The 25,315-nt window shown below is 42.7% G+C and overlaps 2 protein-coding genes across 6 annotated transcripts; both read right to left on the reverse strand.

Moving 5' to 3' along the window:
• Positions 1-467: 467 nt before the first annotated feature.
• Positions 468-5,019, reverse strand: LOC120663547 (meiotic recombination protein DMC1 homolog B). Its single transcript, XM_039942403.1, has 15 exons — positions 4,925-5,019; positions 4,705-4,825; positions 3,558-3,649; positions 3,299-3,370; positions 3,164-3,202; positions 2,888-2,945; positions 2,759-2,804; positions 2,094-2,139; positions 1,911-1,972; positions 1,742-1,808; positions 1,541-1,633; positions 1,393-1,461; positions 1,220-1,298; positions 965-1,131; positions 468-748 (listed from the first exon to the last, which is right to left on the reverse strand). Exons 2-15 carry the CDS (start codon positions 4,802-4,804, stop codon positions 704-706), a joined length of 1,035 nt encoding a protein of 344 aa, XP_039798337.1. The 5' UTR covers positions 4,805-4,825; positions 4,925-5,019; the 3' UTR covers positions 468-703.
• A 2,006-nt stretch (positions 5,020-7,025) lies between these two features.
• On the reverse strand, positions 7,026-24,792 carry LOC120663548 (long chain acyl-CoA synthetase 6, peroxisomal-like). Of its 5 annotated transcripts, none has more exons than XM_039942406.1 (24): positions 24,483-24,759; positions 23,685-23,745; positions 23,531-23,608; positions 23,012-23,083; positions 22,830-22,911; positions 22,588-22,693; positions 22,426-22,502; positions 21,885-21,929; positions 21,709-21,795; positions 20,754-20,843; positions 20,568-20,647; positions 20,390-20,483; positions 19,889-19,977; positions 19,332-19,420; positions 18,867-18,996; positions 18,652-18,770; positions 18,111-18,234; positions 17,942-18,028; positions 16,892-16,995; positions 16,726-16,811; positions 16,364-16,450; positions 16,181-16,267; positions 15,980-16,105; positions 7,026-7,201 (listed from the first exon to the last, which is right to left on the reverse strand). In XM_039942406.1, exons 1-23 carry the CDS (start codon positions 24,631-24,633, stop codon positions 16,010-16,012), a joined length of 2,121 nt encoding a protein of 706 aa, XP_039798340.1. In that variant the 5' UTR covers positions 24,634-24,759; the 3' UTR covers positions 7,026-7,201; positions 15,980-16,009. The 5 variants fall into 5 exon arrangements, 4 of the variants coding, with proteins under 4 accessions (XP_039798340.1, XP_039798339.1, XP_039798342.1 ...); XM_039942405.1 differs by having other exon boundaries at positions 7,026-7,207; positions 15,986-16,105; positions 24,483-24,758; XM_039942408.1 differs by having other exon boundaries at positions 7,026-7,207; positions 15,986-16,105; positions 23,685-23,740; positions 24,483-24,716.
• Between the last annotated feature and the right edge of the window lie 523 nt (positions 24,793-25,315).

Below are 25,315 nucleotides of genomic sequence, written 5' to 3' on the forward strand. Positions count from 1 at the left end.
ATCGAAGTGACATTATTTTTCTTTAGTTTGCGTGGCAGAAAATATAACTGCATGTTGCTATTACAGAAAATGATTACTTACTAGTACGTAGAGATGTGAAACCTTTGCAGGTTGCCAAAAACTTGATATGCCCAGATGTGTGCTGTGCTAGCTCATTGTACGTTAACTTAACGGGCAGGCGCTCTCGTGTTTAACATCAGTCATCATGCTCGTGCAGCTGTCGTACTATCTCTGTTACTACTGCCCATTTGGACGTTTTAATACAGACCGGTGCCAAAGGCCTAGAGCTGGAATCAACAAGATGATCGAGTACTGGATTGCTCTGTGCCCCAATGCTCAATCTACCAAAAACTCACATTAGCATCAGCAGCTTTTATCTTCCTTTCATTTAGAACTTTGTGGGGACCAAGGGGTCTTCTTAAGAAGAGTTGTTTTGATACTCTGTCTAGTTTTTTGAAAGCCAAAAAGACATTAAGATGTTCACGTTATAGAAAAAACATATCCTCTCGGTTCAGTTGTTTCGATCTCTCGTGTTCTCAACTCCGTGCAAAAATGCCCAGTAGAAGGCCTAAGCACCATATACTTTTTTCCTATGTTAAAGACAAAACAGAGTAACACTACTGTAACTTCTCTCGATGTACAGATGTATGTTGCAGACTTTACTAAAGAAGCCTTGACGAGATCTTAGGACAGGAGCGGATAATCAGTCTTTTGCATCCATTATTCCACCTGATGTAACCTGGAAAACGTGTGGTTGGTCAAGGGAAACAAAACTTGTAGGCATCAGATTGCTGTTTCGTATTCACCTTTCAATCATGGCAGTTTGCAGGTAACGTTGACTATCATAAAGAGTTTGCTATGCAAGTCTAAGCAAGGCAATTTAGCTAGATTTTAGAAAGATGTGAAATGAAGGCAATCAGTACCTCTAGCAGGAAACATAAATATCATCAAAGCAAAAGGATATAGCTTCTCCCTCAGGAAGGTTAGGGGCATCAAAAATCTTGCAGACACGCTGTTCGCCTTTGCCTTTCCTCAGCATCAATCTGATGGTGGCAGCATGCGCCAACACATGGCCGCCTGCTGGTTTCTTTGGATCGGTTATGAACATGCCACCACCTGGATCAGCAATCACTGGAACACAAAAGGAGACACGTTATGATATGAAACTCATTATTATTAAACTCTTGGAATAGATACAGGGCTAAACAGAACAGCTCACCTTGGTTGGTGATGTACACTGCAACATTGAACTCCTCAGCAATCTTGGTAAGGCGGGACAGCATCTGTGCTAACTTTTGCTGCAATTTCATACCAGATACCCATAAGCAAGAAGATAAAATAATGCCCTTCAACTTTTTTTACAATGGCCTCACAATGAACTGACGAGAATACCTGACGCTCTGCAAGTTCACCCCTGCCACTGAAATCAACACGGAACAGTGCAATCACAGAATCCACAATCTGTTTCCAGGGCAAAAGAACCATATAAGCACAATTGAGATATATGATAAATAAATGCACATCACAGTTCCGTGGCTACCAGAAGCCTGAAAGGTTCTTCAGCCATCTTGGCAGCAAGGCCCAGCAGCAAGTTGTACTGGTGCTCATAGGTGTATGCACGAGCGTATATGATCTAACCAGAAACAGAAATAAAATTAAGTAAAAAGCTTAGCCCTATTAGTCATGAAATGGGTTAGCAGAAATGAGAAATGTTGAAATGTTAGCCACATGGAATTCATACGTTGTCAAGAACAGCATTGGCATCCATCCCAAATCTCTCAGCAATTGGCACAATGCGTTCAGGTCGGCTGAAAACTTCATTAAGGAAAACAGTTTGGAGAAAATAGCAATGGATATAAATCTGTTGAGAGAATCAGCTTGACAAATTACTCGTGCAATTCCAAAGATACAATGTTCCCTCAGTGTCAATGTAGGCGACCTTCCCATTCCCCCCATGCATGTGGATTGGAAGCTGCACTTTCATCAATCAGAAATAAGAAAACTATTCTGTTGCTTCGATGTTTCCTCAAATTCCATTACTTTTACAGTTTAATGGTCCATATGCTACAACAAAAATTGATACGAGGATGAACCTGAGTGGAGACACAGAGAGTATGAGCCAACTGAGTCTTCCCTGACCTGCAGGACAAGCAGATGACATATATTTCAAATTGAAAAGCTAACTGAACTCACAAATACAAAGAGTTGAAAAAGTACAGCAAGGGTCTACACTGTCATTGTCAATATGACACTATTCTCATTAAATAGTTGAGAGGTTTCTTTCATTTAATGAGCATGCATGTGCATAATATGCAATAGTGAATTTCTCTCAGCAATAGAATACTACAAAGCATTATTTCAGATACTACTATCTTTAAGAAAGAAAAAAAAGAGATCCCAGGTCCCGGCTCAATTTCATCAATTAGTAAAAAGAATCACTTCACATCAGGAAAATGTTTGGAAAAAGTATCCATGTGCTATGTTAAGAAAGCAGAAAGCATGTTCAGAAATTGCAAGATGCACGGCTTAGCAATACCTCAGCAAGATGAGATAACAGAACACGGAGGTACAAGAGGCTTAGAAAGGTTCTATCATATTATCATCAGCCTAAATACTAATTCATAACTCAGGTAGGCCCAACTACATTTATTTTGAAATGTGGCGCCCATATCATAAATAGCAGCCATACACATAGTACAGGCTCCTGCAGCAGTCATTCAGAGGAAAAGAAATAACAGGAGCGAGAACATCTGCGTACCGGAACTCCCCAAATGCCTCTGTGATGCAAAGTGTTTCAATCCCTCCTTCGAATTTAAAACATTTCTATTTATTAGATTAATATGATGGCATGAATAATCATAGAACAGATTAAGATAAGAGACATTACCGCCAAGCAGATCATCAAGTGCCTGGCTTCCAGTTGTAATCCGGACAACAGACTTCCGCTTCAAAATAAGCAAATAAATCAAACAACCTTAAAAGGAAATAAGTATGAGAAGTAGTTGAAATTTCAAAGAGCCAAAGCAGATTTAGTAAGCAATCAACCTTTTGTTAGTTAGTTTACATGGGACAAGCATTGGTCATCAGACAGCACCAAACTGATAAACTGTAAACTAACTGATAAACTGTACACTGACTAGTAGCTTAAATCTAACTTTCTTACCTTGAGAAGGAGATCACTTCCTGTCATGAAGCCCTGGCTCTGTGACAAACAAACAAGAAGGCAGTTTCAGGATACCATATCATACAAACATGATTGCATGGAAGTTTTAGGCAAAATAAATTCAAATGATCATACCAGAAGTTTTTCAGCTGCCTCGCAGATCTTATCAACTTTAGCTTCAGATAAACCTTTGATTCCTGTAAGGCTCTGCCAGATGATTTGTAAAATAGAACGATATTAATCCTCTGTTTAGAATATTCTTGTAAAATAGAACAATATTATCCTATGTTCAGAATATTGAACAAACAGTGCCACAAACAAGATATCAATTTAGCACGCCATGCAACCAAAAATTCAGACAGTTTCAATGAAGATTTGGGATGCACTTCAGAACCTTCTTGGTATGCATCATTAGGCCATTGCAAGTATAAATCCCTGCATCCTGCAGCTTCTTGACATCTCCTGCGTTTATCCCTTGAGAGATCACTGTACCAACAGATGCACCACAGATTAGATTTACTGCAGGACTTGTGCTGAGAACTCAGTATCAATAAATGTAGGCGATGCAACAGAGAACATAGCACAACGTGAATCATTGCGAAACCAAATATGAACTTAAGTCTAAACCCACGTGCCCCCAAATCTGAAATCACCTCCATAATGGTTACTTTTTCGAGATGAGTCTCAACCCCGTTTCCATTCATGCAAATGGAAATTCCTTAAGTTCGGGTACAAGCTAACAGCTAGATAGAAGAAGAGGCAAGAGGAGAGACTGGAGAGAGCCTAGCACCATTAGACCTCTTATTTAAGCTGGATGGTCTAAACGGAACGAACTACTCGGACTCTCCCAGGATTCCCGGGGTACATTGTCTCTACAGCTCACAGAAACAAAAGGAGTTCCCAGATGCGACAAGATAGACGACCTCCCAGACTAGAACGACAGCTAGTAATAACAGAGAGAACAAAGAGTGAAGACACCATCCAATTCTTCGTCTCGAACTCAGAACTGCCTTTAAAATGGAATTGGCTGGCTGAACATCGTGATAGAATAAACTCAGGAACTCAAATTAAGGCTAAATTCAGATCAATCTGTGTGCAGAAACAGCGTTAGCAAACACTAATCAGACCGAACTACCCGCGGAACGAAGATCAATCGTTAGGAACACAAACCCCACAAATAATATAGGCCACGATTGCAACGCTAGTTGACTCCCGAAGCACTCGAAATTTTGGGGAAATCGGAAGAAGTGCAGAACAACCACTTGCACGCAACGAAAACCAAACACATGCCGAGACCAATTTCAAATCGCATCAACTTCACCACCATCAATTCGGACGGAAAAGGAAACTCCCGAAACTAAACCCTAGAAGGCAAAGCGTCGTATGCTCACGGAAGCGATACGCCGTAACCGGAGTCCGGAGACTGGAGCACGACCAGGGTGGTAGGGTGGAAAACGCGGGCGCGCGCGCACACGGGACGCGACGAGAGCAAGTAATGTGGGACTGGGAGGCGAGAAGAGAGGGGTGATGGCGCGGCTTACGCTTGTCGATGGACTCGAAGCACTCCTCCTCGTCGTCGACCCTGTCGGGCTCCATGAGCTGGAGCTGCCCGCCCTCGTCCGCGTGCCTGGACGGCGCCATCGCTGCAACGAATCCGCGCGCCTGCAGTGCGATCGGAAACCGTGGGAGAGGTTAGGCGCAAGGGCCGCGAGTTCGACGCACACTAGCGGCAGCGAGAAGGGGGAGAGCGGCGGCGCGTACCTGCGGCAGGAGGTGTTCGGAGGCCGCCAAGTGAGGTGGAACTTGGGGGAGGAGGAAGCGGAGAGACTGGGAGAGAGAAGTGGTTGTCTCGTGTCGTCTGCCTCATGCCGGTGCTTGGGGGTACTTGAAGGCGTCGCTCTTGAGCGGGTCGGGCTCATTTTCTCGTTGGGCTGGGCTGAGGGAGTCAGGTAGGAGACGCCGAATGGGCCGAACGACCTGCGCGCGCGCGCTTCGTTTTCAGGCGGTTTTTTTATTTTTTATTTTTGTTTTTTACAAAAATATATTTTCGTGTTTGAAATTTACATAAATGTACCTTGGCCGCCCGGCAGCCGGGCGGCCAGATCCCGGCCGCCCGACTGCCGGACGGCAAGGGCATTTTTATAAAAAAATTTGCGAAAAATTTACATCCGGATCCCTGAAGGACCGGTCGTCCGGCAGCGGGGCGGCCGGCCCCCAGGCCGCCCGGCAGCCGGGCGGCGGTCACCCAGGCACTGACCGCGCTCTCATGCATCAGTCTCGCTCTCACACATGCATGCATGCGCACGCGCCACTATTTTATCTCTGCGCCGCATGCTGGCACGTACAGCGCGGCGGCAGGAGCCGAGCACGTGTGAGAGCCCACCAACCAGCCTAGCAAAGACCTCTGGCTAGCTCTTGTTGTTTAATTTGCTCTGGAGTTGGTTCCCGTCCTAGCTATCGCCATTCGCTGGGCTCCTGTAATCAAATTAACCACTGAAGAACAGGCAATGCAAGCTGCACGATTGCACACAAGGATGCATAGCTCTTTAATTAGTTTAATTAATTCCTGCACTGGAATAATACAACAAAGAGGTAGAAAGAGATCGATGAAGAGGGAACGCATGCATGAGGTCACGCGCTGTTTGGATCTGAGCTAGCTTGACAAATCAACATTAATTAATACTAATCACTGCGAGCGACGAGCTGATGATGAGAGAGATGATGCCAAGGATAATATAAGTTTTGAGCTCATCTGATCTCATCTATCCATGAACGAACAAAGTAAATGCTCAACGACGACGACCTGGATAGCACGAACGGAACCAAACAACTTGTACTCCGTATAAAAGAAACCAGACGTCGCTGTTGGCGTTTTGACTTGCCGCGCTCCCGGCCGGCTTACATGCAATAACTCTCTGCACGCGCTCGCGTGCTGGCTGCCGCTGCCGCTCGATCGAACGCCCGCGCCCCCGGCCTCTGAGGCTCTGACCGGCCGCGGCCGACGTACGTACGTACCGACACGGACCGCTGTTTGTTTAGGGAGCGTTTAGTTCCCAAAATCAAAAAATTTTGGGTGTCTCGTCGTTGTTTGATCAGATGTCAGGAGGGCTTTTCGAACACTAATTAAAAAACTAATTTCAGAACTCACTTGGAAACCGCGAGACGAATATTTTGAGGCCTTTGACCGCATCATTAGCACATGTGGGTTACTGTAGCACTTATGGCCAATCATGCCCTAATTAGGCTCAAAAAAATCGTCGTCATGTACATCGGGAGGTGAAAATTTTTGGGTGAAAATTTCTGGGAACTAAACGGGGCCTTAATCGCCGGTAATCGAGAGCGTCGCGCGCGCACGTGCTCGGCTCCTGCCGCCGCGCTGTACGCGGCAGCATGCGGCGCAGCGATAAAATACTGACGCGCGCGCATGCATGCATGTGTGAGAGTGAGACTGATGCATGAGAGGGTCAGTATCTGGGTGCAGCCGGGCGAGGGGGGCGGCCGTCCCGCTGCCGGACGACCGGTCCTCCAGGGATCTGGGCGTAAATTTTTCATAAATTTTTTTATAAAAATGACATTGCCGCTCAGTAGCCGGGCGGTCGGAGTATATTCATGTAAATTTCAAACACGAAAATATATTTTTGTAAAAAACAAAAACAAAAAATAAAAAAATAAAAAAAACCGCTCGTTTTCAGTCCCACACCTCCTAACTGGGCTGAGGGAGTACTTATTATTATGTGTTTAAAGGAGAGTGGCTTCCTTTTGTTAGTTATCAGCCGCCAGCGATTCTCCCAACGGAGACAAGGTTTTTGTACAGAATGGACAGCTTTGCTACTGTTGCATTTATTTGTAGTACGAAAAATTTCTCGGCAGAATGTTTTTGTCAGTTAAGTAGCACCATTTATTACACCTATCCAGTCTCATGTACTATGTGAAGGGGCACCAAGTATGTCTACAGCAGGAATCATTATTTGCCGAGTCAGTAAAAAAGATTGACTTATTTCGTGATCTTGTATAACTACAATTGCAGAATCCACCCATATGGCTGTTAGATATAATGTGCATTTGGGCCATTAATATTTAATAAATCTAATAAAACTCTATGGTCCAATATTGCACATTAAGTGGTTTAATTGTGAGCTGTGGACATGCATGGCAAACAAACGGACTGGGCATGACCTAATTCTTGTCACTAATTATGGGAGTTATCAACCAAAATTAGTGATGCATGTATTGCTGCATGCTCTGGTGCATGTGGTCACTAATTACGGGAGTTACTAACCAAATTAGTGCTGCATGCATGCTCTTGTGCAAGCGCTGCTACATGCGTGAGAGACTTATCGTCTCCTCTGGTAGCTGCGGGCGGCTTCTGGCCTTCTGTCTTCCTTTGCTATAAGTCAAGTAGACCACCTTCAGTTAAAAAAAAACTTGCGACAATCACAATCCAGCAGTACTCTGAGTTTTCCCGTTCCGTCTCCTGCGCGCACACGAGATGGAAGAGTAAGCCTTCGAAACGTCTCCGTCCGCTGGGTTCACCTGCTCGGGTGAGGACGGCAATCACGTTTTTGGGGAGTGTCAGCGGTGGCACGACTACTCGTTTTTGTTCCCTGTTCCCTGCGGCGACGTCAACTTCTTCCTGTTCGGGCGACGGCGCGGCACGACTTCTTCCCGGCGCTAGGCGAACGAGCGGGATCTTCACAGCAACTTTTCTGCACTGCACCAAGCGGGACGATTACATCGACAAAGCACCATGTCGCTTTCGGGTGCTTCCGGCTCTGCCGCTGGGTATGCCGATTTAATTCTGAAAATCAGTAATTTTGTGTCTAGTGTCTACAGCATGTTTAACGTGTTTTTATTAAGAAATATCACATGTCATGTCTTGCTGTTTGGCACTGGAATATTTTTCATGATGATGTTGATGATGTATTATTTGGACAAGCACATATATGATATCATGTTAATCTTTCTTGCATCATTTTTATGGAATAAATTAAACATGAATTTGCCTAATTATCTAACAATCCAAAATGTGATTATAGGCAATTTTCCTCTGTTGGCTTTGCGAGTATGTTGAAACCACCGCCGTTTGAGGGCACTCACTATAAGAGATGGCGCCAGAAAACTATTCTGTGGTTGTCCTCTATGCGTTGCTTTTATGTGGTGACTGAGATGCTTGCCACTGTTCGAACCGTTGATGATCAACGTCAGTTCGATCATGATGACACCAATTGTAGGGGTGGCTTGCTGAGCGTCATTGGAGATTCTCTCATTGATGCATATATTTCAGCAAGAGCTTAAGCAGAAGCCTGAAAGGCCCTTGTTTGGTTTTGGTAATTGAGTGACAACTTAGGTGGACTAATAAGTGTTTATGTTGAGATACACAGCAGATTAGTCCACACAAAGACACTAGTATGAGCAACATGTGCCATGGAGGAGAAATGACTAAGGGTTGATGCTATGCTCATATAGTGTGATTGAGGAGCTCATTGCATATGAGACATGACATGGAGTTATGTGACCAAAGTGGAGAAGATCAAGACAAGGCTTGGCTTGATGGACCGGTTGCAATGGAGAAGGGCAAATCAAGGCTTTGAAGCAAGGGACCGCGAGGCGGTGAAGCTTGGGCAAGATTTGGCGCCGATGGACCGAGGCAACGGTGAAGAGCGAGCAAGGTCAAGATCGATGGACCAAAGAGGTCATGTGATGATATGGAGTGGATCATATCATTTAAGAAAGATCAAGCCAAGTGTTGACTCGTGATGATGATCAAAAGGCTTGATGGAGTTTTGGTGCTTGTGTGGCATCAACATTTGGGAAGATGAAATGGAATGCGCAAGGCAAAGGTATGACTTGTAGGGCATTTCATTTCACCGGTCAAAGATTGTGTAGAGAAGTGCATGACCGTATTTAGGATAGATGGCCGTACTATCAAGAGGGGCAAACTTGTTTGCATATCGGTCATCTAGTGCCACTTGAGCGATCTAACATTGCGATGTTGCTAGGATCGAGTGGCGTGGTGAGATCAAGTGAAAATCCTTTGAAAATGTTTGTGAAATGCTAACACACATGCGCATGGTGTTGTTCACGTGGTGTTGTTGGCACATTTGCAAAGGAGAAAGAGTTGGAGTTGATGTTTATCAACTTGGGGAAGCAAGAAAGGCTTTTCGGTGTTCTTCGGAGATTAGGTTGGCTCTTGGAGTGAAATACTGCTTTGATCCATTGTGTTTTGGATCAAATATTCAGTTGGGTTGTGTAGCCCTCTGAATTAGCTTTCTATAGAGTCCAAGATCACCTAATTTGGACATCGGAGCTAAGAGTTATGGCCGTTTTATCGAGGTACATTTCTGCTGGAAATATACCTGCGGACGGTCCGCTCAGGGGGGCGGACGGTCCGCCGTTATCTCGAATGAGCTTGAATAGAACCGTTTTTGGCTCTGTTGGTGGTCCAAAATGAACTGCGGACCGTCCGGTCCTTGGGGGCGGACGGTCCGCCTTTAAAAGCTGAAACGGGCGCAGAAACTTGATAGTTCTGTCTTGGGTGTCCAAAATGAACTGCGGACCGTCCGGTCCTTGGGGGCGGACGGTCCGCCTCCTACTGAAAATTCTGGGACAGAAACACTGCGGTTTCTGTGTGTGCTCACTTTTTGAACGGCGGACAGTTCGCCCCTTTGGTGCGAACAGTCCACCGGTCACTTCCAGATTTAGTCAGAGACGTTTGCAAAACGGTTGGATCGAAGTTTTGAACCGCGGACAGTCCGCCCCAGGGGTGCGGACAGTCCGCCCAGGGCTCTAACGGTCGACTCTGATACATAATCATTGCAGTTCTAGCCGTTGGTTTTGAATGGCGGACGGTCCGGTCTTTGTGAGGCGGACAGTCCGCGAAAACTCTGTTTTCACGGGTTTTGAGTGTAACGGCTAGTTTGGGGCCTCCCTCTATAAATAGAGGGTGTGGCCGGCCATTTGAGGTTGCTGAGCACCTTGGGGACTTGGTGTCCATGTGTGAGAGTGCTTGAGAGCCCTCTACTCACTCTAACTTGATAGTAATCATCCGATCGAGTGAGAGAGCGATTCTAGTGCGATTGCTTTGAGAGATTGCATCGAGTGGCACTAGGTGATCGTGTTGCAAGCTGGTGTGCTTGTTACTCTTGGAGGTTGCCACCTCCTAGACGGCTTGGTGGCAAGAGGCTCCGTTGAAGCCCGCAAGAAGATTGTGCGGTGCTCTGGAGAAGAAATTGTGAGGGGTATTATGCTCACCCCGCGGGAGCCGCGAAGAGCAACTCTAGTTGAGCGAGACGTGAAGAGCAACAAGTGGTTCGGCCGGATCATGTGCTAGAGCTCAGTGTGAGCACTCCACGTGGGAGAGTGTGACTTGAGAGTCACCACTAGCAAGAGGATCGGCGGCAATCTTGGAGCTTGTCTCAACGGAGATTAGTTTGGTGGCAACCAAGTGAACCTAAGGATAAAAATCACCGTGTCATTTTTGTCTACTCTTCTTGGTGGTTTGCATTCTCCAAATCACAAGCCTTGTATTTACATTCATATATATCTTGTGCTTGTGTAGTTGCTCTCTAGTGAATAGTTAGCTTGTGTAGCTTGCTAATCATCTTCTTGCTTGTGTAGCTAGAAGTAGAGATCCTAGTGTAACTAGTTAGCTTGTGTAGTTTAATTAGTTGATCTTGCTTAGATTGTGTAGCTAAGCAAGTTGAGCTCTTGGGTTTGGATTGTGTATCCTTCTCCTTGAGCTTCTAGTGAGCTTAGGTTTGGTTTTGTGCTTTTGCTCATTAGAATTGTGTAGGAGCTTCCCTTGTTTGTGAAGTACTAGTGCTTAGACTTGTGTGGCTTGGCATTAGAATTGTTAGGAGAGCTCTTGCTAGCTTGGCACTCTATTTGTTTTGTGTATGATCTTTTTGGAGGTGCCTTAGAGTCATAGTTAGAGGGGTGAAGTCTTGGCTAAGCGAATAGTTTCAATTCCGCATAAGTTTCGGTTAGCCCGCGCAATTAGTTTTAGAAAGGATTATTCACCCCCCCTCTAGTCCGCCATCTCGACCCTACAAAGCCCTCCACTTCTTTCAAGAAGGGGAAAAAATATGACTAAGGAAAAGATGAACTGTTTCACCTGTGGCAAGACTGGGCACTTTGCAAGAGAGTGTCCTGAGGCTAAATGGAAGCCTCCTACACAGAAATCAGTCAACACCGTTGAGACTGAAGCTGCAACTTCTGGGTATGGTAAATTTTTACCTTTTGCATTTTCAGTTTGTTATTCACTTGATTGGTGGGTTAATACCGGTGCAAATATTCATGTGTGTGCTGATTTTTCCTTGTTTTCTTTTTACCAGACCGGGCGGGCTGCCTCCTTGCTGATGGGGAATGGAGTGCGTGCAGCTGTTCATGGTGTTGGTACGGTCAATCTGAAACTTACTTCGGGAAAGACCGTGCAGCTCAAGAACGTGCATCATGTCCCCTCAATAAAGAAGAACTTGATTAGTGGCTCCTTACTCTGTCGTGAAGGTTATAAGCTAGTATTTGAATCCAATAAATGTGTTGTTTCTAAATATGGAACTTTTGTTGGAAAAGGCTATGAGAGCGGAGGCTTGTTCCGCTTGTCTTTGGTTGATACTTGCTTTAAATCTGTGAACAATGTGGTTAGTAATGTTGAGACTAATATTTGGCATTCGAGGTTATGTCATGTTAATGTTGGTTGCATGTCTCGCTTAGCTAGTTTGAATTTAATTCCTAAATTTGATGTGGTCAAAAATTCAAAGTGCCATGTGTGTGTTGAAGCAAAACAACCTCGCAAGTCTCACAAGACTGCTGCGGCGAGAGAGTTGGCACCGCTTGAATTAATTCATTCAGATATTTGTGAGATGAATGGAATATTGACCAAAGGTGGCAAGAAATATTTCATGACGCTTATAGATGATTGCACTAGATTTTTGCTATGTGTATCTGTTAAAAACAAAGGATGAAGTGTTGCATTATTTTAAAATCTATAAGGCTGAGGTAGAAAACCAGCTTGAAAAGAAAATTAAACGGGTACGTTCTGACCGCGGTGGAGAATATTTCTCAAATGAGTTTTCTGAGTTTTGCGCGGAGCATGGAATTATTCATGAGAGGACACCACCATACTCACCTCAATCCAATGGGATTGCTGAGAGGAAGAACCGTACTCTAACTGATTTGGTTAACGCCATGTTAGAAACTGCGGGACTATCTAAGGAATGGTGGGGTGAGGCGATTTTGACAGCTTGTCATGTCCTGAATAGGGTGCCCACAAAGAACAAAAAAATTACACCATTCGAGGAATGGGAGAAAAAGAGATTAAATCTCTCATATCTGCGAACATGGGGTTTTTTGGCAAAGGTGCATGTGCCAATTAACAAGAAGCGAAAGCTTGGACCCAAAACCGTTGACTGTGTTTTTCTTGGTTATGCTATACACAGCGTGGGTTATAGATTTTTGATAATAAATTCCAAAATACCGGATATATATGAGGGTACTATCACGGAATCGAGAGATGCAATATTTTTTGAAGATGAATTTCCCATGAAAAATACACCTAGCATTTCTAGTCATAATTCTATTTCTTCTGAGGATGTCCATGAACTGATAAATAATGATGATTTTGAAACTCATGTGGAAACTCCTGAGGAGGACAATAATACAGTCACTCGAAAAAGCAAGAGACAAAGGATTGCAAAATCCTTTGGTGAGGACTTTATTATATACCTCGCGGAAAACACTCCCACAACCATTGCCGAGGCATATTCATCCATTGATGCTGACTTATGGAAGGAAGCAGTGCAAAGTGAGATGGATTCTATTATGTCTAATGGGACCTGGGAAGTGGTTGATCGTTCTTATGGATGTAAACCTGTGGGGTGTAAATGGGTGTTCAAAAAGAAAATGAGGCCTGATGGTACTGCTGAGAAGTACAAGGCAAGGCTAGTTGCTAAAGGCTATACACAAAAGGAAGGAGAGGACTATTTTGACACTTATTCACCAGTTGCCCGACTGACCACCATACGTGTGCTAATATCCTTGGCTGCCTCACACGGTCTTCTCATTCATCAGATGGATGTTAAGACAGCTTTTTTGAACGGAGAGCTTGAGGAAGAGATCTATATGGATCAGCCTGATTGATTTGTGGCAAAAGGTCAAGAGGGTAAGGTGTGTAAGCTGCTAAAATCCTTATACGGCCTAAAGCAAGCACCAAAGAAATGGCATGAGAAATTTGATAAAACTTTAACATCAGCCGGCTTTGTGGTGAATAAAGCTGATAAGTGTGTATACTATCGGTTCAGTGGAGGCAATTGTGTCATTTTGTGCTTATATGTGGATGACATTTAGATATTCGGGAATAATGTCGATGTGATCAAAGAAGTGAAGAATTTTTTGTCTAACAATTTTGAGATGAAAGACTTGGGTGAGGCTGATGTTATTCTCAACATTAAGCTTTTGAGAGAAGAAGAAAATGGTGGGGTTACTCTTGTGCAGTCCCACTATGTGAAAAAGGTATTAAATCGTTTTAAGTACGATGACTGTTCACCAGCTCCAACTCCTTATGACCCAAGCGTGATTTTGAGAAAAAATCGGAAAATTGCAAGAGACCAACTGAGATATTCACAAATAATTGGTTCTCTCATGTATTTGGCTAGTGCGACTAGGCCTGATATCTCGTTTGCTGTGAGCAAGCTAAACCGGTTTGTGTCAAATCCGGGAGATATTCACTGGGGTGCTCTTGAGAGAGTACTACGCTATCTAAAAGGCACAATGAGTTATGGCATTCACTTTACCGGGTATCCAAGGGTACTAGAAGGTTATTGTGATGCTAATTGAATTTCTGATGCTGATGACCTGTATGCCACAAGCGGATATGTGTTCCTGCTTGGAGGTGACATTGTTTCCTGGAAGTCTTGCAAGCAGACTATCTTAACGAAGTCTACAATGGAAGCAGAACTGACAGCATTGGACACTACTGGCGCTGAAGCCGAATGGCTACGTGAGCTCCTTATGGATTTGCCGATTGTTGAGAAACCTATACCGGCTATATCCATGAACTGTGACAACCAAACTGTGATAACAAAGGTGAACAGTTCTAAGGATAATATGAAATCTACAAGGCATGTGAAAAGTCGCCTGAAGACTGTCAGAAAATTGAGAAACTCCGGAGTAATATCATTGGATTATGTCCATACATCTAATAATCTGGCAGATCAGTTTACTAAGGATCTATCACGCAATGTGATAGAAGGTGCATCGAGGGAGTTGGGCTTGAGACCCACTTGAAGTCATTCCATAGTGGTAACATGTCCTTTGTGATCGGAGATCCCGTGAATTAGGATGGCGAAACAAGCTAGTGGATGGCCGAGGGAGAGACTCCTTAGAATAAAGTCTAGCTCATTTGAGATGCACCGTCTCTCCAATACTGTAAGGGAGGTTGATTAATTTATTAATGTGTTCCGTGTGGCTTTGTATAGTAGGGATGTTGACCTACAGGACATCCTAAAAGGAACACACCTATATGAGTTCGATTGCTAGTCACAATCTATGAGATGTGGGTAATCTCTAAATACTCATGAAAAGGCCAGGAAGTGTGACTTATAAGTTTCAAACAGAGGGAATGCTCTTTGCAGCCTAGTATCAGTTAAGGATTCTAGCGAAATTCATCTCACACAAAACTGTCAATTCAAGGCTTTGTCCATTGATCAGTTGTGGCTGAATGTAGCTATTATTCTAGATGGATGTTCAACTTAACAGTCTCCATCGAAACACTGGTATATAAAAGAATTGTGGTTCTGAGATATTTTCGCATTGTACCTTAGAGTTTGGTGGGGATTGTTAGATATAATGTGCATTTGGGCCATTAATATTTAATAAATCTAATAAAACTCTATGGTCCAATATTGCACATTAAGTGCTTTAATTGTGAGCGTGGACATGCATGGCAAACAAACGGACGGGCATGGCCTAATTCTTGTCACTAATTATGGGAGTTATCAACCAAAATTAGTGATGCATGTATTGCTGCAGGCTCTGGTGCATGTGGTCACTAATTACAGGAGTTACTAACCAAATTAGTGCTGCATGCATTGCTGCATGCATGCTCTTGTGCAAGCGCTGCTACATGCGTGAGAGACTTATCGTCTCCTCTGGTAGCTGCGGGCGGCTTCTAGCCTTCTGTCTTCCTTTGCTATAAGTCAAGTAGACCACCTTCAGTTAAAAAAAACTTGCGACAATCACAATCCAGCAGTACTCTGAGTTTTCCCATTCCGTCTCCTGCGCGCACACGAGATGGAAGAGTAGGCCTCCGAAACGTCTCCGTCCGCTGGGTTCACCTGCTCGGGTGAGGACGGCAATCACGTTTTTGGGGAGTGTCAGCGGTGGCACGACTACTCGTTTCTGTTCCCTGTTCCCTGCGGCGACGTCAACTTCTTCCTGTTCGGGCGACGGCGCGGCACGACTTCTTCCCGGCGCTAGGCGAACGAGCGGGATCTTCACAACAACTTTTCTGCACTGCACCAAGCGGGACGACTACATCGACAAAGCACCATGTCGCTTTCGGGTGCTTCCGACTCTGCCGCTGGGTATGCCGATTTAATTCTGAAAATCAGTAATTTTGTGTCTAGTGTCTACAGCATGTTTAACGTGTTTTTATTAAGAAATATCACATGTCATGTCTTGCTGTTTGGCATTGGAATATTTTTCATGATGATGTTGATGATGTATTATTTGGACAAGCACATATATGATATCATGTTAATCTTTCTTGCATCATTTTTATAGAATAAATTAAACATGAATTTGCCTAATTATCTAACAATGGCTATTTGCGGATAATTACACTAGCGACTATAGCTTCGGCTTAGCTGACTCGGCCTCTCGCAATTGCGCGTACATATCTGAGATCTCTTTTGCGAAGTATGCCTTGGCTTGCGGCCTTTTGACCTAAAAAAGCATTGAGATGGAGTGCGTCAGAATTTTAGTATTGAAACCTCCTGAAACAGAAGCCAGTGGGCTTGCCTTGAACGTTGGGGTGAGGAGACCATTTTCCAATGTGAATGGTTCAGCAACAAGGGTAACAGCTTTAGCAAATTCAAAACCTCTTAGCTGGTAAAATATGCATAAAGAAGTCAATAATAGGAAGACTCGTCGATGACAGACAAACCACTTTCATTCAGACGGGTCACAAGTGAAGAAATATACCTGAGCTTCCTTTCCAATGGAATCCATGTCAGCCAGGACAGCGGCTCTTGCTCTAGGATCAGCGCAGAGCTGTCTTAAGTCCTCGTACTGCATGTCAGAAAGAGCATTTAGGATATAAACAGGATTTACAAATCTAGACCTTCTATCTGTGACTCTACTTTAAAAAGAGACGAGTGTTTCGTGTCAGGTAAACCGTTTAGAAGCCCGGATGATGACGCAGTGGTAAGAACCTAAGCTGGAAGATGCAACATCCTAATATTCCACAACATCCCAAAAAATTATGCTCCGTTTACATTTCTAAATTGGATCAGTGTGGAAACTGTGTTTTTAGTAGGAGACAAATGCAATTAAGATATCTTTACCTGAATTCCTTCTGATGCAGCCCAAGCCTTCAATACCTCAGGTTCAACAGCTACAATGGCAACTAGGGAAGAGTTGAAACTATCACCTGCATCCAAATTAACAGCTTTAGATATACATGACAGTACTTGATGGTTTCAGCTCATACAGAGTCATGAATATTATTACCATATACAAAGCATTGAGCAATGAACTTGCACTTAGCATAGACATTCTCGATCTTCTCCGGAGCTATGTACTCCCCTTGCGCTAACTTGAAAATGTTCTTTTTCCTTGAGCCCAGAAAAGTATAAAACAATTAGCAACTCAGGAGAAAACTTCAGACCAAATAGAGTTTAATTGAATTATATTTAGTTAAATAGCATAGGAAGAATTACCAGAAAGAGAATAGGTAATTATTTAAATGAAATACAGTGCATCATGAAAGGCCAAGACCAGGTTTGATGCTACAATAATGGAGCAAGATTTTTATGTTATTTTGTGCATTATCCATTGTGGTTTGCTGTTTTATTCGTAGGTTGAAAATCTGCTATTACTTTTAAGCATGCATTTGGAAAACATTAGTAGTAAACAATGCTGCCATGTTATCAATTAGTAAACTGCCTTTGCTGCTAAAGTGGCATGAGTTGCACGTTACACCAGGTCTAAGCAATCACTGAATGACACCAGCACTAATCACATGTTGCATTCAGCTGATCTGGCCCAGTCAGACCCTGACTCCTCAGAGGTGGATCCCTCTTCCAGAGCCATCACGATAGTTGCTGGGGTGGCAACACAGGCGAGTTGGGATGCTGATGGGGACACGTGATTGCAATATAGTCAATGTATTTACAGACAGAAAATGGGGGGGGGGGGGGGGGGGGGGGGAGATGCAGCCAATGCAGTTAGGTCTTTGCTACACCAACAGGTTAGAACTCATAATATGTTTTAATGGGAGCCTATTAGTTTGATGTTGGAATGTTTGGACATAGATGAATGTGCTTTAAATCCCACCCAAATACCAAACAAGAAGATTACTATTAAGATTTGGAATTGGAGTGGTTGAAAACTTAGAAAATCTAAACAGATGGTTGAGGTTTCCACTTGATTCATTTGGCTAATTTTTCTGCTTTTTCAAAGCTTTAGACACATCAATCTAAATGAAAGCACATCCACACAAATATAATCACAAGTCCAAAGAAATTTTGGAATACCTAAGAGTACATCATTCAGATTTACCTATCTATAATTTTTAAGCGCCCTCCAGGCAGCCACAAACCTATGTCTCCAGTGTGTAACCAACCATCTTCATCAATGACCTCTCTTCTGCAGTTTGTCAAATGAATTTATTTTAGCTCACTGAAAAATAATATAGAAATGTAAATAGAAGTGAAGGGTAGCAAGTTACGTTTGAACTTCATCTTTGTAATAGCCACGGAAAATTATAGGTCCCCTAGCACAGATTTCTCCACGAGGATATGGTTGATCCTCAGAAGTATAATTCATTTCCGGTACATCCACAAGTTTAACCTCTGAACAAGAAAAAAGGATTTGATTAGAAAGCGATAGCAATGGAAAAGGACAAACTTCATGCAGTCTTGGAGATAGAATATAATTTAAGTTGTGTCAAGAGAAATAATATCAATACACAAAAGCCAACCTAATTTTCTTTCTGAAGAACGTCAGATCAAAATGCACTATTAGAATTTGCTAAGTGGACAGCATATTGAGCACAATAATAACCCTTAATTGATAAATTGAAAAATAACGACAACTCAGAAACATAAGTTTCTTCAGTGCAGCTATTTCATGATGGCTTTCCTAATTTTGTTGTAGTATGTACTGTTAATATACTAAGTTGAATTCATACAATTTTCTGCCAACATAAGCGTAAGTTTTACATAAACAAATATTATTATATCCTTGGAAATCCAAATACAGAGCTTTACCGCAAGAAGGGTTTGGAGATCCAACATGACCAATTAACTTATCACCAATATCCGTTGTAGAGATGACACAAGATGTCTCTGTCATTCCATAGCCTTCAAGAACTTCACCACCAAAGCATCTATAAGAAATCAAACAATATTTACTATTAGTAGTAAAGCAAAGTTCCAAATAACTATCATATGGCACCAAGAGAGCTCAAAAGAAGTCAGCTTACATCCTTAAGAATTCCATGACATCTGATGACAATGGAGAAGCACCTGAAGTCATGAGTCTCACTCGTCCACCAAGCCTAGCTTTTATTTTGTTAAACACCAACCTGTCCCACATTGGCGATGGATTTCGTCCTAATTACACAAAGTATAGAAGTAATACTTTATTATACATTAGGAGATGAAATTCTGATCAAATGATGGCATGAAAAATTAAAATTTGCATCTTTTAGTACAGTTAAAATGAGCTTAAAGCAAGAAACGATCATTTTACGAAGGTATCCTTGTAGGAAACATAACAATCGGTTAAATTATAAAATAGACTAATGACAAGTGGTGAAAGGGCCTACATGTTAACTTTTTAGCTTGAAACAGTTGGAGGATAGGTTCAAAAGACATAGGAAAAGTCTTTTCAACTTCTAGGGAAACAGTATGGGGACTTGCTTTGACATACTTCATACCGTTCTTACCATTAAGAATTGCTTGCCTCTTGGCATTGTATGCAGTATGAAATAGTCTTTCTTTCAGCCCACCAGATTCCTTCACAGCATTTGTAATTCTGTAAATAGGCATCTAGCTAGTTAGCAGTACCAAAAAGGAAGAAACAATAACCTCATTGAAGATATGACTAGAAACATGGTTCAAAAACCATTTACAATTATCTGCTGTTCAGATTGCCTGCGTGCATCCACTTATCTTTAAGCTTGTCGTTTGTATAGGTGCCCTTTTAGTTTCAAATGCTTAAACCTAGTTTCATTTTGGGCACTTGTTTTCCAGTAAGTTTCTCAGACCTCATACGGTCTAAAAGTTGTTTCTTAGTAGTTTCTCAGACCTTGGCTCTGAGTCAGTAAAAAGTCAATTGATGATAATCCCAGTCCCATTTCTATTTCTATTTCTATTTCTTTTCTTTTTTCTCATCTCAAAATGGCAACTAACCAGCTGGTTACTGCCTGGATTCGGAACCCAAGAGGCAATAACACAAAGTACAAACAAAAAAAAAATCTAAATACTGGTATAGTTGTATTACGCTGCATAAATTCTGTTATATAACCGAGGAACACTTGAGAATACTGTTGATCTCAAAGCGGCCAGATCATCCATCAGCTTCAAATTATCCTGGAAATTAACATAGCGTACTAATCAAAAAGATGGAAAACAGCCATAATTGAAGGTAAAAGATTACTGTGACATGCAATAATAAGTTACCGTACTAGTACCACATTATGTATGAACTTGTGTGTATTGCAGAAAGCCCAAGAAGGCAGAACATAAAAGAGGTAGAAGCACAAGAAATGACTAGAGAAGAAACTAGCAACACCTATGCAGTATACTCAATACTGAAAATGCGTCAAATGCGCATTGCACAGGATGTCCTATACTCCTTTGCCTACTGATGTGCAAGCACTTATAAAACCAGTTACTTTCTGAATCCATATCAAATTGTAATACCAATTGTGTAGTTCTTCAAGCAAAAAGAAAAGCAACGTACTATAAGGCTATCATCCTAAATAGTTTCAGATATGCATACCCCCTGGTAGAATCCAATGGCAACGCCATAGTGAAGCAATGCAACCTGGTTAGCTCTCTCGTAGATGTGAGCCAAGGGTAAATAAGAAATATAGCTGAGGTGGGAAGTAGAAAAATGTATCGTCAAGAATAATTTCTTGCCAGTAGAAACAATTCTAGAGTGAATGTAGAATCCTTACACATCAGAGGGGTAAAATTTAATATCCAGGCTTGACCCTGCTACATTTGCGATTAAGTTCTCATGAGAAAGAACAGCTCCCTGGTAATATATTGGCATCCAACATCACAGGTTTGAAATGCAGAAGTAGAATAGATTTACTGATGGAGCAACAGACGAATAATAATTAGAAGGACAGATGACTTACCTTTGGAGTACCTGTGGTACCACTTGTGTAACAAATAGTAGCAACGTCATCAGGTTTTGGAGGTCGGAAAGGTTGAGGGATCATCTTTCCCTAAATCAAAGATCGGAAGGAATTCATAAGACAGCTGAAGATAACATATGGGCAGAAGTGAGCATATTGAGGTGCTAATATTTTTATCCAAATATAAAACACCAAGATGTCTTTCTAAATTGGACTTGTGGCAACAGAATACAGAAATAATTGCATTGGAAATGCACCTGCTAATCAACGTAAAAATAAAATATAAGACTATGTCCAGCATGCACACACTGTCTACCAATAAGCATTGAACAGTTAGAAGATAACACAACTTGAACAAGAGGACATTTACTGCTGAGTAAGATTGTCCATATGCTCTCATGTGCATGGCATCCGAGATGGTAAAATACAAATGTAACATCATATGCTCATATTCATACACTGAAACAGACATTTAGCATGTCAGTTTACTATCAAGTATCAGCTAGTGATTCAATTTCACATTCTAGCTAAAACCATTTTTTTAACCAAAACAAAACACTGTCTCATGCGGTTTCACATATAAACTGTGTAACATAAATGCAGACTAGATGGCATATCAACTTTGTAAGGTATGAATCCATTTAGCACATTTTTTACAAAAAAAAGGAGAATAAATTAAGGCAGGAGCAAACAGAAATAGAGAAAAAAAACAATTGCAGATTGCTTATAGTGAAGTTGACTTAGCCAATTCAAGATCAATGTCACTGACAATGGATAGTTGGCATCTATAACGTTTCTTAACTTAAGGTACAAATAAATAATATTCATTTAACTGGAATTATGTGGCTTGTTAGAAGTGAATTATAAAGAGAAAACATCTATGTAGTGTTTAAAACAGTTCAGCGTAAACAGGATTGTTTTAGTATAAAAGCTCGAGCCTCTTTTGAAAACCCACCTGATTGTGTAGCGTGGAATAAGTTATAATTTGCACTCCAGTATTTGCGGGCGTGGGTGGAATCTTAACATCTTCTCCACCAACTACCTAAACAAAAGAAGTTACAAAATAAAAGGAAAGAGTAGAACCTAAAGATATGAATGTTACATTGTTAATTGTGAATGGTTCAGACTTACCACTATAAGACGAACACATGGCATTTGAGTTATAAAGCTTAACAGCTGCATTCAATAAAGAAAATCAATAGGTAGGAAAATAGGAAACCGAATGGTCTTATTTTTCAGAGAATATATCTACAATTTCAATTGAACAATAATAGACATAAAATGTTTATTGTTTTAAACAAGAATAAATGTATGACTTTAGTAATCACAAAAAAGTTCTCTGTAGTGCATGCAGCTCCCATTTCAGGATCAGACCCCAACACCCACCACGTTAACGTGCACATACATGGATAGGGCCCACAAAAGCATGACGTATCCATTAGGAACTGCAGTATCCCAAGATTTTTTGACACTGCCAAGCATCTAAGACGAGCAATTTTCATGTTCACAATAAAAATAGCCTAGCTTCCTGGGAATAACTTGCCAGTTCAACCTAACTAGTTGGGACTGGTATGACCAGAGGCAAGCATCTCCATTAGTTGTTTAGGTTAAACTTTAAATAGATTATAGGTGTTGGAAATTATCTAATGTTGAGGAAGGTATTAAAGCTTACAGCGCTTAGTGTTTGAGGCACACAGAAAATAACTTCTATTGTTGCATGGTTCACGATGAATTGAACTGCATCTGGACCTACAGGAAAGTACAATACACAAAATGGTCACTAGATGAATCATGATGTCAAAGAGTTTTGGGCAAATCTGTGATTTGAACCTACCAAGGGTGTCATAAAGTGGCACAGATACATATGAGTATGCAGCACAAGCATGATCAACTATGATCCATTCAGGTCTGTTTATAAAATACAGACCAATGCGTGCACCCTGAAATTAGACAAGTTATTAATGTACGTTCAAAAAAATTCACCACCCTACACTGTAGTCTGTAGGTTCTGTGTGCAACAAATTATCTGTTTGTTGATAGACAAAAACAAATGGAAAGTTGCCTGTTAAGACTCACTTCAAGTATTCCATAGTGAATGAGACCAGAACCTATTGCAGTCCTGCTCGTACTTGCTTCCCCATATGTCATCCATTTGTAACTGAAAAATTATTTGACGCTTTAAAGAGTGGAACAAGGCAGGTAAAAATAGTAAAGAAGGAGATAATATTGCATCCAGTAGCCATTCTTTAGTTCCTTACTCTCCAACCATTCCGTCTTCACGGATTCTTGTTCCCAGGTATCGACAATCTCTAAATGTCTCAACTGCATACCTGTCAATATGGGATATCATAGACTATCACGTCTGAGAGATTTTTACAGTACTTAAATTTGAATATTGGCATTTTTCATATCAGTCAACAGTCATGCAGTCTGCAAAATGACATTATAATTTTACTAGCTTTCATAAAACTGTCAGATAGAAGTTCCTGCATTGAAGTTTTTTCAGACCATACTTTACCACAATATATAAAAAAATAAACTCTGTTTGGCATGTTAGCCCCACATAGTTTACCCAGATACCTTTCTTTTTCAGTACCAAAGTTTCCGAAAATAAAAGAAAAGAAGCACGCCTTCCAGATAACTTCTTCCAGTTAGGTTTTAAAGAGAATCAATGTTGGGTACAATTCCAAAAACAGAAGTAATGGGAGCATCCTAAGGAAGTAAAGAGCTAGCATTGGTTAGGTTGCATGTCCAAGAGAGATGGTGAGGATTCTTACACAAAATTATCATGCAGCGTTCCAATATCTGGATTTTCAGGAAATCTATTTATCAACCTAAGAGGTGACCGTGCAGATCTGCGAGATGGGAATAACAATTATGATCCACCATACAATAAAAAAAAAGCAGCTTATAACATTATAGATAGCCTACCTGTACACATTCCACTTTCCAGTTTGCAACTTCTCAGGGAGAACCACACTGTAACCCTGCACTGAAAAGATAGTAGAGCGAATTAATAATGATAGTTTTTTTAAGTTGGTCAACTCAAACATGCATAGTTGGAATAGAGAAAGCATCGGCTGCCGCCGGCTGGGCAACAAGTCATCAGAAAAAGGAGCAGAAGCAATCAAGGTGTGGATGCTAATGTCTGACACGTTTCAGGGTAGATTCATATCACTGGCATTGACAAACAGATACAGAAGTATAGTTTATGAAGTGTGAGTGCATGCATATACGGTTACAAAACTGAAACTTTGCGTCCTATGTGTAATGTGTTGACAGAGAGGAGTAGCACCTACTCTAATCAGGTCGTCGACAGGGAGGAGAACCAGATTAGGCAGCTCTCCTCAGTTCAGTAGGAGCGAGTAGCATGACGCAATTCAAATCTTAAACCAAATACAAAATTCTCGTATTTTGTTGCTGAAAGCACTTTTTCAGAGTCTCAAAATTGTTTGCCTTGTGATGTAAAAAGGCAACATCCCCAATCCAGCGCGAATTGCCAAAGCGACGATTCTGTACTGTGTTATTTTCGTTCCGAGATAGTACTAGCCTACAAGAGATGGAGTAAGGCGAAGGCATTATTGTAACTCGCTACTTCGGACCTCCCTCCCGTTCTTAGCTTTGCAAGTCCCATCGACTCGAATCCGAACTCCAGTGCCGCCACGCGGGAGCACGGACGATGGCGCCTACGTGTATCAGCAGGCAATAAACACAGGGAAGAGGACGGACCATGGGCGTACTCGCCGGCGGTGGGGTTGGCGTCGAGGCCGCGCCCCGCGGCGGGCGCCGAAGGGCGGAGGTGGGCGGAGACCACGCGGAGGCGGAGGCGGGCGGCGTCCATTGGGGGTTGCTCCTGCTGCTGACCCTGCTGCGGCGCCATGGCTCTCGTGCCGTGCGAGGTTGCGTGGTGGGACGGTGAGGGGACGAACTGCCCGCCCGAAACGAAGGACGGTTTTCTGGCGTGCCGCCGCGGGAGAGCTGTCGTCTAGTTGAGAGCTGAGAGACCGAGGGCGTGGGGGACCCACGGCGTTTAATCACCAGATTTGGGGCGTGTTTGGGACCGCGTTCGCTACGCTTATCCGCGAAAAACACCGGATAATCCCGCCGAACGCCTCGGCGTTGCTCGCGCTTATCTCGACCGCCTGCAAAGGAAAAACGCCGGATTTGAACTGCGTGGACAAAAATCGCAGAAGCGGGCGGGGAGCCGCGTTGCGCTTATCACGCTCGCGCTTATCCTACTGGCGGTCCCAAACAGGCCCTTGGACGCCAGGATAAACGAAGGGCTGATTCGCCTTTTCCCAAATGGATGCATCATGCATGGATACTTCCAAGGCTTTTTTTGGATGGAGGCGTTTGGGGAGCACGGGCACGGGGCGGGGATTTTTTAAATCTAGGATATTCCGGGCGGCCGGCTTGCTTGCGTGGGCGTCTCGTCGTGGTCGTGCCGTCGTGCGCCGGCACGGCACGCCAACCCAAGTCCGGCGGTGCGGAAAGGTTGCGGGCGGGAAGGTGGGCCACGGCCCCAGTCAAGGCCGGCCGGTCTGCTGCTGCCGCAAGTAGAA

Source organism: Panicum virgatum, chromosome 3N (genome assembly GCF_016808335.1).
Source record: "Panicum virgatum strain AP13 chromosome 3N, P.virgatum_v5, whole genome shotgun sequence".
Taxonomy (NCBI): Eukaryota; Viridiplantae; Streptophyta; class Magnoliopsida; order Poales; family Poaceae; genus Panicum; species Panicum virgatum.